This window comes from Mytilus trossulus, chromosome 2 (genome assembly GCF_036588685.1).
Source record: "Mytilus trossulus isolate FHL-02 chromosome 2, PNRI_Mtr1.1.1.hap1, whole genome shotgun sequence".
NCBI classification, from domain to species: domain Eukaryota; kingdom Metazoa; phylum Mollusca; class Bivalvia; order Mytilida; family Mytilidae; genus Mytilus; species Mytilus trossulus.
The window spans coordinates 3,937,725-3,950,621 of NC_086374.1; the positions used below are offsets into that span (position 1 = coordinate 3,937,725).

Here is a 12,897-nt window from a genome sequence, read left to right on the forward strand (position 1 = left end):
AAGGTCAATTTATTAGGCAATTTACCAACACAAGAATGAAAGTTTTTGTTTTCTCAAAATAATTCCCGTCCCCTAAAAAACCTTATTCAAATCAAATTAAACATTCAAGTATCTGTACTTACACTAACCATGCATAAATTTACTGTTTGTATTTATTTAGTTGTTTCATGTGTAAGATACATACATTTGCATTGTACAATTCTTCAGTCATAATATTAAAGACAAGAATGTGTCCATACTACCTACAATATATAGTAAAGGGGCATTTTTCTGGTCTGTGAATCCGATCGTCTGTTTGTGCATTTGTTCATTTGTCCGTCTGTCATGTCTGTCTTCAGGTTAAAGTTTTTGGTTAAGGAAGTTTTAAATGAAGTTGAAGTCCAATCAACTTGAAACTTACAAATGTAGTACACATGTTCCCTATGATATGATCTTTTTTACCCTAATTTTACGGTCCATTGAACATAGAGAGGATCTTCTGTTTTTGTGAATTTCTTATTGCTTTCAGGGATATACAAGAGTGTGGGTCAGAGGTCAGACATTGCAGAGAACTAGTGGTGTTTGATTAACAAGAGACCTGATGACTTCCAACTTTACATTGATGTTTACAGGATCTATGAATTTCCTCAGGTGGTCCTTTCACCTAATTCATAGGTCTGGGACTTTTCATTCTTGATGGCATTCATTTGAACCCCTAGCTTTGTCATTGGTGGATCCAGGTGGGGTCCGGGACTCTGGGGGTTGGACCCCCCTTTTTTTTGGATGATCAATGCATTTGAAAGGGAGCGTATAGTTGGAACCCCCCTTTACTCTGGGTTGGGAACCCCACCTTTTTAAAATGGCTGGATCTGCCCCTACTTTGTAATTAAAAAGTCACATCCAAAGACATGCACACCAACTGTAACAATTACCTTTGGTGTTTCTTCTGTATTATTGAAAATCCATAATTCATATATATGAGAGAATTCTAGATATACTCAGAAGTTTATGATGGTAATATAACAATCTATCATAGCCATCCTTAGAGGATTACAGAAGTATTACACACACACATAATAAGTCTCTAATCATCATCTTACAGATCTTTGTTGGGATTATTAACACATATTGATACAGGATAAATGGATTTTTTTCTTGTGATATTCATCATGTTCATAATCAATTTTTCTTTTATTATCAATATTTTATGATGCATACTTTTAAGAAGGTGATCAAAATCTACCAGTATATAAATATTGTGCAGCCAGTCTGTCCATGTGGAAGTGTAATATATCACAATTATCCTGGACCCTCTGGTAACTTACAATGATAACAAGCCCTTCTATGGCCTAAATTTACAAATAACCCCTCTGGTAAAGCCACACCCTCATATTGTTGAATTCCGACAATGAGTGTATTTCACTGTTTTAAAAAAAATGTCCTGTTTTAGTATTAAATCATTTAAATGTGAAATTGATCAGATATAAAATAAGTTCTTGCATTACCAACCACATCAAAGGTATCCAGATAATTTTTTTGTCATTTTTGTATCACCACTTCCCCACACCACTTCCAAAGCCAAAGTTTTCTACTCATTCGTGACCCTATTTGTATTAAGACTTTTTAATTATAATTGCTGTAGGATAGTCCATATGTCTGTGTTAGTCACAGAACTGTATACAGTAACTGATATCATCTGTGTGTTTTAGTCACCTTAGCAGGACAAAACTTGTTACAGCTTACTGGTGTAACAGATTTAGATATATAGATCATGGAAACTCTTTCTGCTTAAGACTTTCTATAGTGAAACATTTATCTACTGGAAAGTGATGTACTAATAGTCAGTACTGAAAAAATTAATTAGATTGGGAGTCAAATAAAATATGTCAACATGAGATTTGCATCAGAAACATTATAATTTTTTTAAATCAGAATTAAGCATGCAACATTTAATGAGGGGTGGAAGGAACAGTTATATGTTTGTAATGATTGTCATGTTTGTCTTGGTAATATTTAGATTTTACACCAATAAAATGATTTAATATGATTTGTTTTGACTTATAGTAGGGACTATGTCTTTATTTTTTAGGTAATTGGGAACTTAACATCCTTATCCAAATGATTCATTTTGCAGGATCCATGAAAGAATGCTTTATTTTGGGGCTAATTTAAGATAGGATAAAACCCATCCTATGTACTTTTCAAATTTCAGTATACAGTGAGAAATATATTCTGACATAATTTATGAAGAAAGTATGTTCTCAACACAGTAATTTGGATTCTGTAACTCTTTTAACAACTATTTTATTGAAAACTCTGAGATGAAAGTGAAACAGGTTGCCATTTTTCTGAAACCTCTCATCATCTGTAATTACCATTCCCCTGAATGCTCATGTCAATAACATGTCAACCAAAAATAATTCTATCAAACCAGGAAGAAAATTGTTACTCTACTTTCCAGAAAAAGATCTATATACTTGGTGTATTTTCAAATGAAATAAAAATAAATTACAAAAAAAGATCTATTCCAATTACTAATTTACATTTCAAAATGTCAAAAGACAAATGATTTGACCTTATATGGTACAGGTCTGAAAATTTTGCCAACCAAAACCCCATCAGTAATAAGAATTGTCTATTAGCAGTGTTTTCTTTAAAAAGACATGAGCTTAGCAATTCTATATCTTTTTAGACCCACAGTTCAATAATCTACATCACTATACTTTTAAGGAAGCTTGAAACTAATTTCAATTTTTATGTGAATAAGAGTTGGAGGAAAACAGCATGACATTATGAGATCAAGATAAGCAAACCCTTTTATGCATGTATTCCTGAATTGAATTTCTTTATTATTTTTTGTTAACATTAGAAAAATTGATTGTTACACTGAAATTTATTTCATCCTTGCTACAATGACATATATTCTAGTTATTAGATTCTACTGTTGATTGTTATCCTTTTTATGATTGTAATTTAACCATGCCAAACTTTAGTGTTTTATAGTAGAAGTGTAGTAACACCATCTGGTGTAGATTTTAAATCAATTTTGATCTGTTGTAGCACAATGTGTTACCCTGTACCAATCTAAAGCTTCTTATTTTATAGAATTATTTCTTAAGTTGGTACAGATGTAAATTACATCTTAGTAAACATACAACTATTAAACTGGCAGTATTTTCAAAGTAGTGTTCTAAAATAAACTCTATTTCTCCTTGACTTTTCTATCTTCAACAAGAAGTGTGGAAGTGTTTTCCATGTATATTTTCTTGATGGAGTTCAATTCTAGTCTGTAATAGGAACTGGTGTAAAAATGACAACAGTAACTGCAGCACAGCAAGCACTAATTACTAATTAAGAGATGAAGCAATACATGGTAACCAGTCATCAAATGGAGATTTAGAAGGGGGCAGGGGTTACCAGTCATCAAATGCAGATTTAGGGGGAACAGGGGGCCCTGCCCCCCTTTCATGAGAAAACATTGGTTGATTATTTTGGGAATCACTGAAGCATAACTGGAGCAGGCAGTCAGTGGCCCCAACTTATGAAAAATTCTGGATCCGCCACTGGTCATGGTAAAAATTTGTGATCTGCTATAATGCTATGATAACTGTAGGACCAGTAGTTATTAAAACAACAGTAAACTAATTTAATACATAACAAGAATGTGTCCATAGTACATGGATGCCCCACTAGCACTATTATTTTCTATGTTCATTGGACAGTGAAACTGGGGTCTTTAAAAGACTATAAATTTGGCATTTAAATTAGAAAGATCATATCATAGGGAACATATGTGTGCTAAGTTTCAAGTTGATTAGACTTTAACTTCATCAAAAACTACCTTGACCAAAAACATTAACCTGAAGCAGGACAGACGGACAAACGGAGGAATAAAGGGACGGACCCACAGACTAGAAAAAAAAATGTCCCTCTTCTATCTTAGCGTTGGGCATAGAAAAGGTCTGGGAAACTAGCTACTAGCAGAAAATACCTACAAGCAGGGAGCACCTTTAATAAACAAGTTTTATGACAATATATACATGATATATGTACTTTTAAAAGTATGTAAGTTCCTTGGAGCCATTGTACATACATCTAACCCAGACATACATTCTCATGACATTTTGACCTTTATAAGATCTCAAACATAATAGTGCATGTCTTTTATAGAATGTTATATTGATGAATAAAAACATATATTTGATCTATCCTCACCTATATCTGTTGTCCTACTACGACATCATTGTAAGTAAATTTAATTTACACTGAATCAATACAATACTTTATTTGTATATCTCATATGGTATAAAAATCCAAGTATCAATTAAAAATCTAGACTTTAAAACTTATGCTAAGTTCACAATCTATTTGATTTAGACACCAGCTTGATTTTATAATGGTACCAACAAAAAAGATGTACATAAACCAGACCAGCTTAAACACAATGCAATTCGCTAAACTTACTGTAGAGAACGGAAACGAAAAATTCAGCATTTTCTATACGAAAGGTCATAACTCTAGAACGGCTTTACAAACTATTTGTAAGAGAAAGGATTAAAACATTAGGATGTATTTACATACGTACAGAGACAGATGGACAAACGGACAAGGGTAAAACGTAATGCCCCCTCCCCTATGGCAGAGCATAAAAATAAATGCAGAATGTTGCCACAGATGCCCCAAAATTACAAATATTCAGGGGTCAACTTCCACATACAGATAGATGCAGGATCCAGGATTATTAACATCGTGTATAAGTTGGGCTAACTTAAATGAAAAATTTAACATTTTTTTCCCCATTTGTACAGACATAACTCTAGAAAAGTAAAAGTTAGGCCACCTAAATTCAGCAATTTTTATGTTTATAAAGTTGCATAACTCATGAACAGTAAAAGTGACATCGTTCATTTTAGATTTTGATCTGTGTTATGTGGTTATAAGCATTGATCAGCATTGTGCATAAGTTTCATAACATTTGGTTGTCGCAAACTTAAGTTAGAGAATGGAAACCAATTTTAGGGTCAGACAGAAGAGACGGGCAGTTTGAGTGGACGGATGAGGGTAAAAAATTACTGCCCCCTCCATTAGTGCAGGGGCATACAAATGGACTAAAAGCAAAATTCATCACATGAAAATTGATATCACTCTTTTAAAAAAAAGTTTCATTACCAGCTTCCTAATACCAGCTCTATCTCATACTTGGTGCTGGAGTAAGAGAATCAGTGCTTCCTGTGTGTCCTGCATGTACATAAATCAGGCTGTTAATTTTCTCCTTTGAACTGTTTTATACTTGAAACTTTGAGGCCTTTAAAAGCTTACTCTGTGGTGTGAGTTTTGCTCATTGTTGAAGACTGTATGGTGACCTATTGTTGTCTACTTCTACATCATTTTGTCAGGAGAGTTAGCAATCACATCCCATCTTCTTTTTTATATTCATACTAATTTGAAATGGATCTGATAGAAAAAGATGACACTATGCAGGCATCCAGTTGAAACTTGAATATGTACAGATGGACTAACAGATGGCTGATCAGCAACATTATATCTTTCTCAGCTTGGTGACACTGGGTATCATATAAAAGGGATGGACTTCACTAACTAGGGTGAAAATGTGTTCGCCTTTAAGGTATTAAAGATAGTAATATGCTGTTTTAATCATCACCTAAATAATCATAGTATCAATTAACAATTTCCATTTGAGGTTGAGTGGACCTTTATAATGGTGGACTACATTGTACTACAGTGTCCTATAATGGAATAACTGTATCATATTCATATCTCCAGACTGATAAAACCACAGGAATGTCAACTGTTTAAAAAATGTCCTACACAGATTTATTTTCTATCATATTATAACAATGAACATGGCATGTCAAATAATGTCTTTTTTCTCCTACTCATCAACCGTGTTATGATTCAGTCTATTACTGAGTAGAGACACCCATTCATTTTTACAAGTTTAAATCTCAACTGTTATCTGTATACCTAATTCAATAAGATTACCTGCCACAAAACACTATTTAAAACACAAGTATATACCAAGTGCATATTGCAATCCTTTAACATTCTTTGTGTAATTGATTTTTTGACAGTGTTATGACAGAGACATACTGTGCAGTACTATAAATATGTGTGTCTCTGGTTATGACTATGCTAGTTATGGACAATTTTTTGTTGTAAGAATGATAAAACCCTAACAGGCACCTTATGAACATATGAATCTAATTTTAACCAAAATATCAAAAGAATTCTAATAAACTCAGAAAGATCTCATAAGGCAAAAAAGTGTTTCCCTAAAAAGAGATTCGACAGAAAGGGGTCATGGATTTTAAAGGATTGGGACTTCTATAGACTCAATGGGAATTTCAAATTTTTTAGGACGGGCGTCTAAATTTACAGCATTGGCATACCTGTAGCCGTAGTCGAGTTTGTGAGTCCAACAAACCCCCCTTAGAAATTCCTGGCTACGGGCCTGATTGGACACCACCACACATGACCCCTCTAGTGGAAAACACTGAGTTTAGTGAGATAAAGAACATAGTATCTAATGCCATAAAGTAATTTCTCCTTACCAGCTTTTTTTTTTAGTGGTATATTGAGAACCTCCCCAGAAGAGGTTTATTGCGGATCTTCTATCTCACTTGGAAGAATATCAGCCATTAAATTACTGTTGTCGAAATAGGGATCTTTCTGTCGCTGTATGATAATAACTCTATTATTCACAAATTTTGCTCCATTTCTAGCATCAACAATAAATATTTTTTAAAAATTCCATGAAAGTTTAATAAAATAGTCATGTCTGAAAAAAATTACTCTTGACTATATCAAGAAAAGAAAAAAACAATTTATCAGTAAAAGCTATGCTCTGGATACTGTCTTTTGATCACAAAAAGCTACAATGTCATAACATAACATTCCATGAAGCTTTGATTTATGAATGTCTGAACAAATTAACCACAGACTGAACTTGAATGTTGACAAGGCAGAGGACAACAGAATGTAGGATCACTATGTTTCGCTTCTGTGACTTTCATCACAGCAGATCTACGTTTCTAGACAAAACAAAAATAATATTAGACAAACAGAGAAGTTGGTGCATAAAATACCAGGAAAGAGAGAAAGAGTGCTACATTTCTTATTTCAGGAGAAGATAATCCTGCAAATTTGAAAAACACAGGTACTTTTCCCATCCTTATGACAATATTTTAAATTTGAAAAAAACTAAGCATTGAAGGTACCTAGCTAGCATTCCTGCAAAATTAAGCAGATACGATTCAAACAGTGTATATGTAACTTCCAATATTTAAAAGATCAATAAGCCTGTATGACACATCAAGCATCATTATGAAATCACGTACCACTCCTGAATGAGTTTTTAAAAACATTTGCAGTTTCAAAATATATCATTTAAATTTGAAACTCTATATTTGCCATCAATAATTATAAACATAAACATCTATTGACCTACCTTCCTTCTCGCATACTTATAGAACTTGGATCACAAATATGCAAATTTATTTCCAATTACATCAGCAGAAACTATCCAATGAAGCAAATATGTCTGTTGTAACATAACTGGGTATAATCCAAACTGTAGTCCATAATACATTAATCAAATAAGAATTCTGCCAACAATGTGAAATAAACGAAGAAATGTCACATCTGTTCTTATGACACAAAGTATAATCCTAGGAAATGATATCATCAAAACGAAGTTACCTTGATTCACCTGCACAGGTAATTAACCACTGCGTTACTTGTTTTTTGTCCAGATAAGAAAAGGCAGTAAATTAGGTGCTGTACCTACAATAGTTAAATCTATAATCATTTAACCTGTAAAAATTGATTCAATAACCAATCCAGCATTTAAATAAACTAACAGTGTTAAATCTAAATAAACTACAGTATACTGCTCAATGATTCAACTAATGTAAAAAGAAGTCATCATTCTAACAAAGGGTGTGGAGAAGTATGGAGAAGTTAAATATTTATTCAGTGAGAATCTCTCCGAGGTGTTCAGATCTATAACTTTGTACAAATTCTGAAAAGCATCAATTAAAAATTTCAACGTGCTCATACAAGTGTGATTTCTTTGTTAGGATAAAATATAATCTGTACCAACTTTTCTGCTAAATTTAATATGAATTTAGCATTAAAAAGAGCATATATAATATTAGGATGTGGCAGGACTGCCAATGAGACAACTCTCCACTTGAGACAAAATAAAGCAGAAGTTAGCATTGACAACATTACTACAGAATAAATGGGTTTTTATGTACTTCAATTTAAAATGAAAAAATCCTCCAATGATTTTACTGCAAAATAACCCCATAATATCAAATTCGCTTTACCTTTTACAGGATATTTTACTCAAACATTTATTTACCTCGTTTCTTTCTTTTCCTTTTTAACCCATCTTTCTATTTAAACATTTTAAACTGATTCAACCATTCAAGCATATCATTTTCATACCACTTTGAACAGTCATTGTCCATCAAAATGTTCAATACAAATTATGTAAATGCCAGTCAAATCCATTTGTGATAAATTGATCAGACAATACCATCACCAGATTTTATCACAAAGTAGTTTAGCTAATTACTTTGAGATCTGGGTACTGATATTACTGTGTTGTACAGTTACGGAACCTTAGCTTCTCATAATAATGTTAAATATAGGTCCTGGACTGTCTACCTATATTAAAGTGTTCATCAACCTCAATAATATTGAGTGACTTTTCATTTATCTTGATTAATGATATTATATCTATAAGAATTATTACAATCGATTTATATCAAGACAGCTGTTCTATGCACAAATTAATAACTATACAGGCATATATTTATTTATTAAGAAAGTATAACACCGGTATTCTTTAGTAAAAGGGCTTTAACTGGCCTTGAAATTCTTAAACAAATACAATGTTTTTTTATATACACTAGATTAAAGAACATGCAAGAACCCACTCAATAAGTAAGCCAGCCTTTGCCAGCAATAACAAGACCTTTCTTACTATATGAATACTTTTTTTCATAAATGCATGTTTCCTTCTCAAGAGATTTGACAAAACCAATGAATATTTGCCATTTTTTTTTAAACATTAACATTTATCTTGATGAATATGCATTTAAACTAAAATACCCAACAGTAAGACTAAATGCTTACACCATCTAAATGTCTTTTGTAATATTCAAATTTTCTCTAAATTTAAAGATCCTCATAAATGCATCTCTTTGGAAAAGAGGTAAAGCACAATATTTTACTGTGGTTACCCTTTTTATTTATTGTTTATGTGCTGTTTGTGTGCTGTTCAGGCAGTACACTCAAAAAATGAAATTCTGAAAACATAAGTCCTGCAATGATGGCTTTAATGTTTTTCTCATACAGGACTATACTCAGAATATTCATTTACATAAAACTTTATAGTCAAATAAGAATTGCATGTGCATACATGTATCAGTAGGTTTTTTATATTCTAAGGACTTGTTTCTAACAGAGACATATAATACATTATATATCTCTGTTTCTAAGGACTAAGAGAGATGAATAATAATAGAATATTGATTCAGTCATTCATTCCATATATCTTTACAATCAGTCTCTGTTAAAAAAAAGAGAGATTCCAACAAAAGCTTATAATCAAGAAAACATAAACTAAAGTAGTAAGAATCAAAAATATATTTACCTGGAATTACCTGTGACTTTTATCTTGTCGCCTTAACTGTTATGTCAACATTATTCCCTATAAAGAGACAGTTTAAAATACCCTTTATAATACAGATAACACTTCAAATATTTAGCATTGATCTTTAATTAAATAACATTTATGTGAAATTCAAATAGAACAAATTCTCATACATATTTTAAGCTTTAATTGGGCATGGTAAGTTTAACTGGATGTTTACACATAAAAAACTTAATTTTCCCTGACATAGACAGAAGAAAAAAAAATATTTGAAGCAAATGCAGATTCAAGAATGGTTATACAATAATAAAAGAAACAATGAGAAAAAAGAAGAGAATGTGGCAATAAATTTTACAAAATATAAAGTGAACAGAGTAGCTGTGATTTATATGTGTCCCAGAACAAATATTTTTATCTTCCATCTGTTGCAGTAATATAAAGTTGTTGAGTGGAAGAATCAGAATGACTGATAAAGGCTGGAGAAAGTTGGCAACACAAAGTTGCAATTAATTGCTAGCAGGAACTTATTAAAAGAGCACTTCAAGGAATTCTGTCATTTTTTCTACTGATGGTTGCAGTTTGGTGTATGTGTTTGGTATTGCTTATTATGGTTGCAGTTTGGTATTGCTTATTATGTTTGTAACTTGGTGTATTTGTTTGGTATTGCTTATTATGGTTGTGATTTGGTGTATTTGTTTGGTATTGCATAAATTATGGTTGCAGTTTGGTGTATATGTTTGGTATTGCTTATTATGGTTGTGATTTGGTGTATTTGTTTGGTATTGCATAAATTATGGTTGCAGTTTGGTGTATTTGTTTGGTATTGCTTATTATGGTTGTGATTTGGTGTATTTGTTTGGTATTGCATAAATTATGGTTGCAGTTTGGTGTATATGTTTGGTATTGCTTATTATGGTTGCAGTTTGGTGTATTTGTTTGGTATTGCTCAATTATGTTTGCAGTTTGGTGTATATGTTTGGTATTACTTATTATGGTTGCAATTTGGTGTAAATGTTTGGTTTTGCTTATTATGGTTGCAGTTAGGTAATGTGTTTGGTATTGCTAAATATGGTTGCGGTTTGGTGTATTTGTTTGGTATTGCTTATTATGGTTGCAGTTTGGTGTATGTGTTTGGTTTTGCTTATTACGGTTGCAGTTAGGTAATGTGTTTGGTATTGCTAATTATGGTTGCGGTTTGGTGTATTTGTTTGGTATTGCTTATTATGGTTGCAGTTTGGTGTATTTGTTTGGTATTGCTTATTATGGTTTCAGTTTGGTGTAGGTGTTTGGTATTGCTTATTACTGTTGCAGTTTGGGTATGTGTTTGGTATTGCTTATTACTGTTGCAGTTTGGGTATGTGTTTGGTATTGCTTATTATGGTTGCAGTTTGGTGTATTTGTTTGGTATTGCTTATTATGGTTGCAGTTTGGTGTAGGTGTTTGGTATTGCTTATTACGGTTGCAGTTTGGGTATGTGTTTGGTATTGCTTATTATGGTTGCAGTTAGGTGTTTGTGTTTGGTATTGCTTATTATGGTTGCAGTTTGGTGTATTTGTTTGGTATTGCTTATTATGGTTGCAGTTTGGTGTATGTGTTTGGTATTGCTTATTATGGTTGCAGTTTGGTATTGCTTATTTTGGTTGTGATTTGGTGTATGTGTTTGGATTGCTTGCGATGGTTACAGTTTGGTGTATGGTTTAAGTAATAGCTTTTGATGGTAGTGGTTTGTTGTAGGTGTGATTCCAGTTTATGTGGAGAGGGTCCGGTCTGTAACTGTCCAAATTGGTTGATAAGCGCCAAAAATCAAGGTAAAAACATTGAAAATTTATGCCAAATAGTGAAATTTTCCTGATCAAAAGATCAGACACTGATAAATGTATACTAGGTAAAATTGTGATCATTTATCTGAATAAAATCAATTTTTGCTGTTCCTTTTTCTTAATGTGTACATATAAGCTGTACTTTTAAAGGTAATTTGTCAATTTGTAAATGCTAACACTTTTCTTTTACTAATCTTTTCAACATATATTTAAATATTTACTTATTTAGTCTTTGTTAAAGATTTTCTCCACTCAAATGTTTATCATAATAAATATGGTATAATCAATCTTTAACTTCATTAATACTTGACAAATTTACAATAAGTTTTAATTGATCAAAATCAAACATGGAAAGTTTCCAAACAAATATAACGCTGAAATATTGGCAATCATATCATTTTGCTTCACATTTCTTTTTTTCTAAAGAGAAAAAGAAACATCAACTTTTTTGTACCTTATATGAATATAGTGCAAAGGTATATATGAGGGGGAATTGGAGGGTCCTGATCCCGAAAGTCTGGGCTTAAAAACACAAAATCCTGATGACCCTAAATTCGAAAAAAAGAATTCCTGAAATGTGACAAGAAATTAGCCTTCCAATTTTAAGATATTTTTGAAGATTTTTCTTATTAAATTAATAACCACTGTTAAATCAGAGACTAACTTGCATTTGCATAGTCCCTGGCTAAATCAAGTGTTTATTAAATAGTCTTGAAGCTTTATTTGCAAATGTTCGTCAAAATTGATTTTTTTTTATTATAATCTCAAACTAATATTTGTGCATTCTTTTTATTTCATTCATGTGTTGCATGGGTGTAACTCTTGAAGGTATTAGTTATTGAACACTGTCTGATAAATTTTATATGCGTTTCATCAATTTTCATTTCCAAATTTTGAATGCAACAATACTAATATTAAAAAACATACTTACTAAATTCTCCAGTATTTAATTCCAGTTTCAAAAATTAATAAATATTCCTAATAGCTGACCAGATTTGTTTTATGGTAAGAGATTCACACATATGGCTTTAATATTGTTTGATTTATGGCTTCATCAGTGACCTGAGTCAGATATTATCACTGACCCTAACAGGTGAAGTGATTATCTAAACATCTTATCTCAATAGCCTCAGGGTAAATATTATTTCACACAATCTTATGTGCATAACTTTACATGTTTATAAACACAATGACCATTATAAACATAGTCTAGTTAATTACATTGATTAGATTTCACACATGGTCAAATATCCCTCACATAAACAGTTAACTTTAAATTGATGTGCAAGTCTAATGAGATGATACTGATAGTTGCAGGATATTTGGTTGGACCAATGCAATTTTGTTTTAAAGACAAATAAAAACAGATTTTGTTAAAACCTCAACTGTTATCTTTATTTTTATTCATCATAC

At 31.9% G+C, this 12,897-nt stretch overlaps 1 protein-coding gene across 10 annotated transcripts in view; it reads right to left on the reverse strand.

Moving 5' to 3' along the window:
• The window catches only part of LOC134706296 (ras-associated and pleckstrin homology domains-containing protein 1-like), a 72,156-nt gene that overhangs the window by 52,992 nt on the left and 6,267 nt on the right, over nt 1-12,897 (reverse strand). For 3 of the 10 annotated variants that reach the window (XM_063565094.1, XM_063565092.1, XM_063565095.1), the window contains exons 2-3: nt 9,665-9,721; nt 7,448-7,782 (exon numbers count right to left, since the gene is read on the reverse strand). The exons of 1 other annotated variant lie outside the window; for it this stretch is intronic. In XM_063565094.1, coding sequence (XP_063421164.1) covers nt 7,448-7,461 — 14 coding nt within the window. In that variant the 5' untranslated portion in view covers nt 7,462-7,782; nt 9,665-9,721. Of the gene's footprint in view, nt 1-7,447; nt 7,783-9,664; nt 9,722-12,415; nt 12,568-12,897 lie in introns of those variants that run through there. 6 more of the 10 variants (XM_063565093.1, XM_063565097.1, XM_063565104.1 and 3 more) reach the window with 6 other exon arrangements.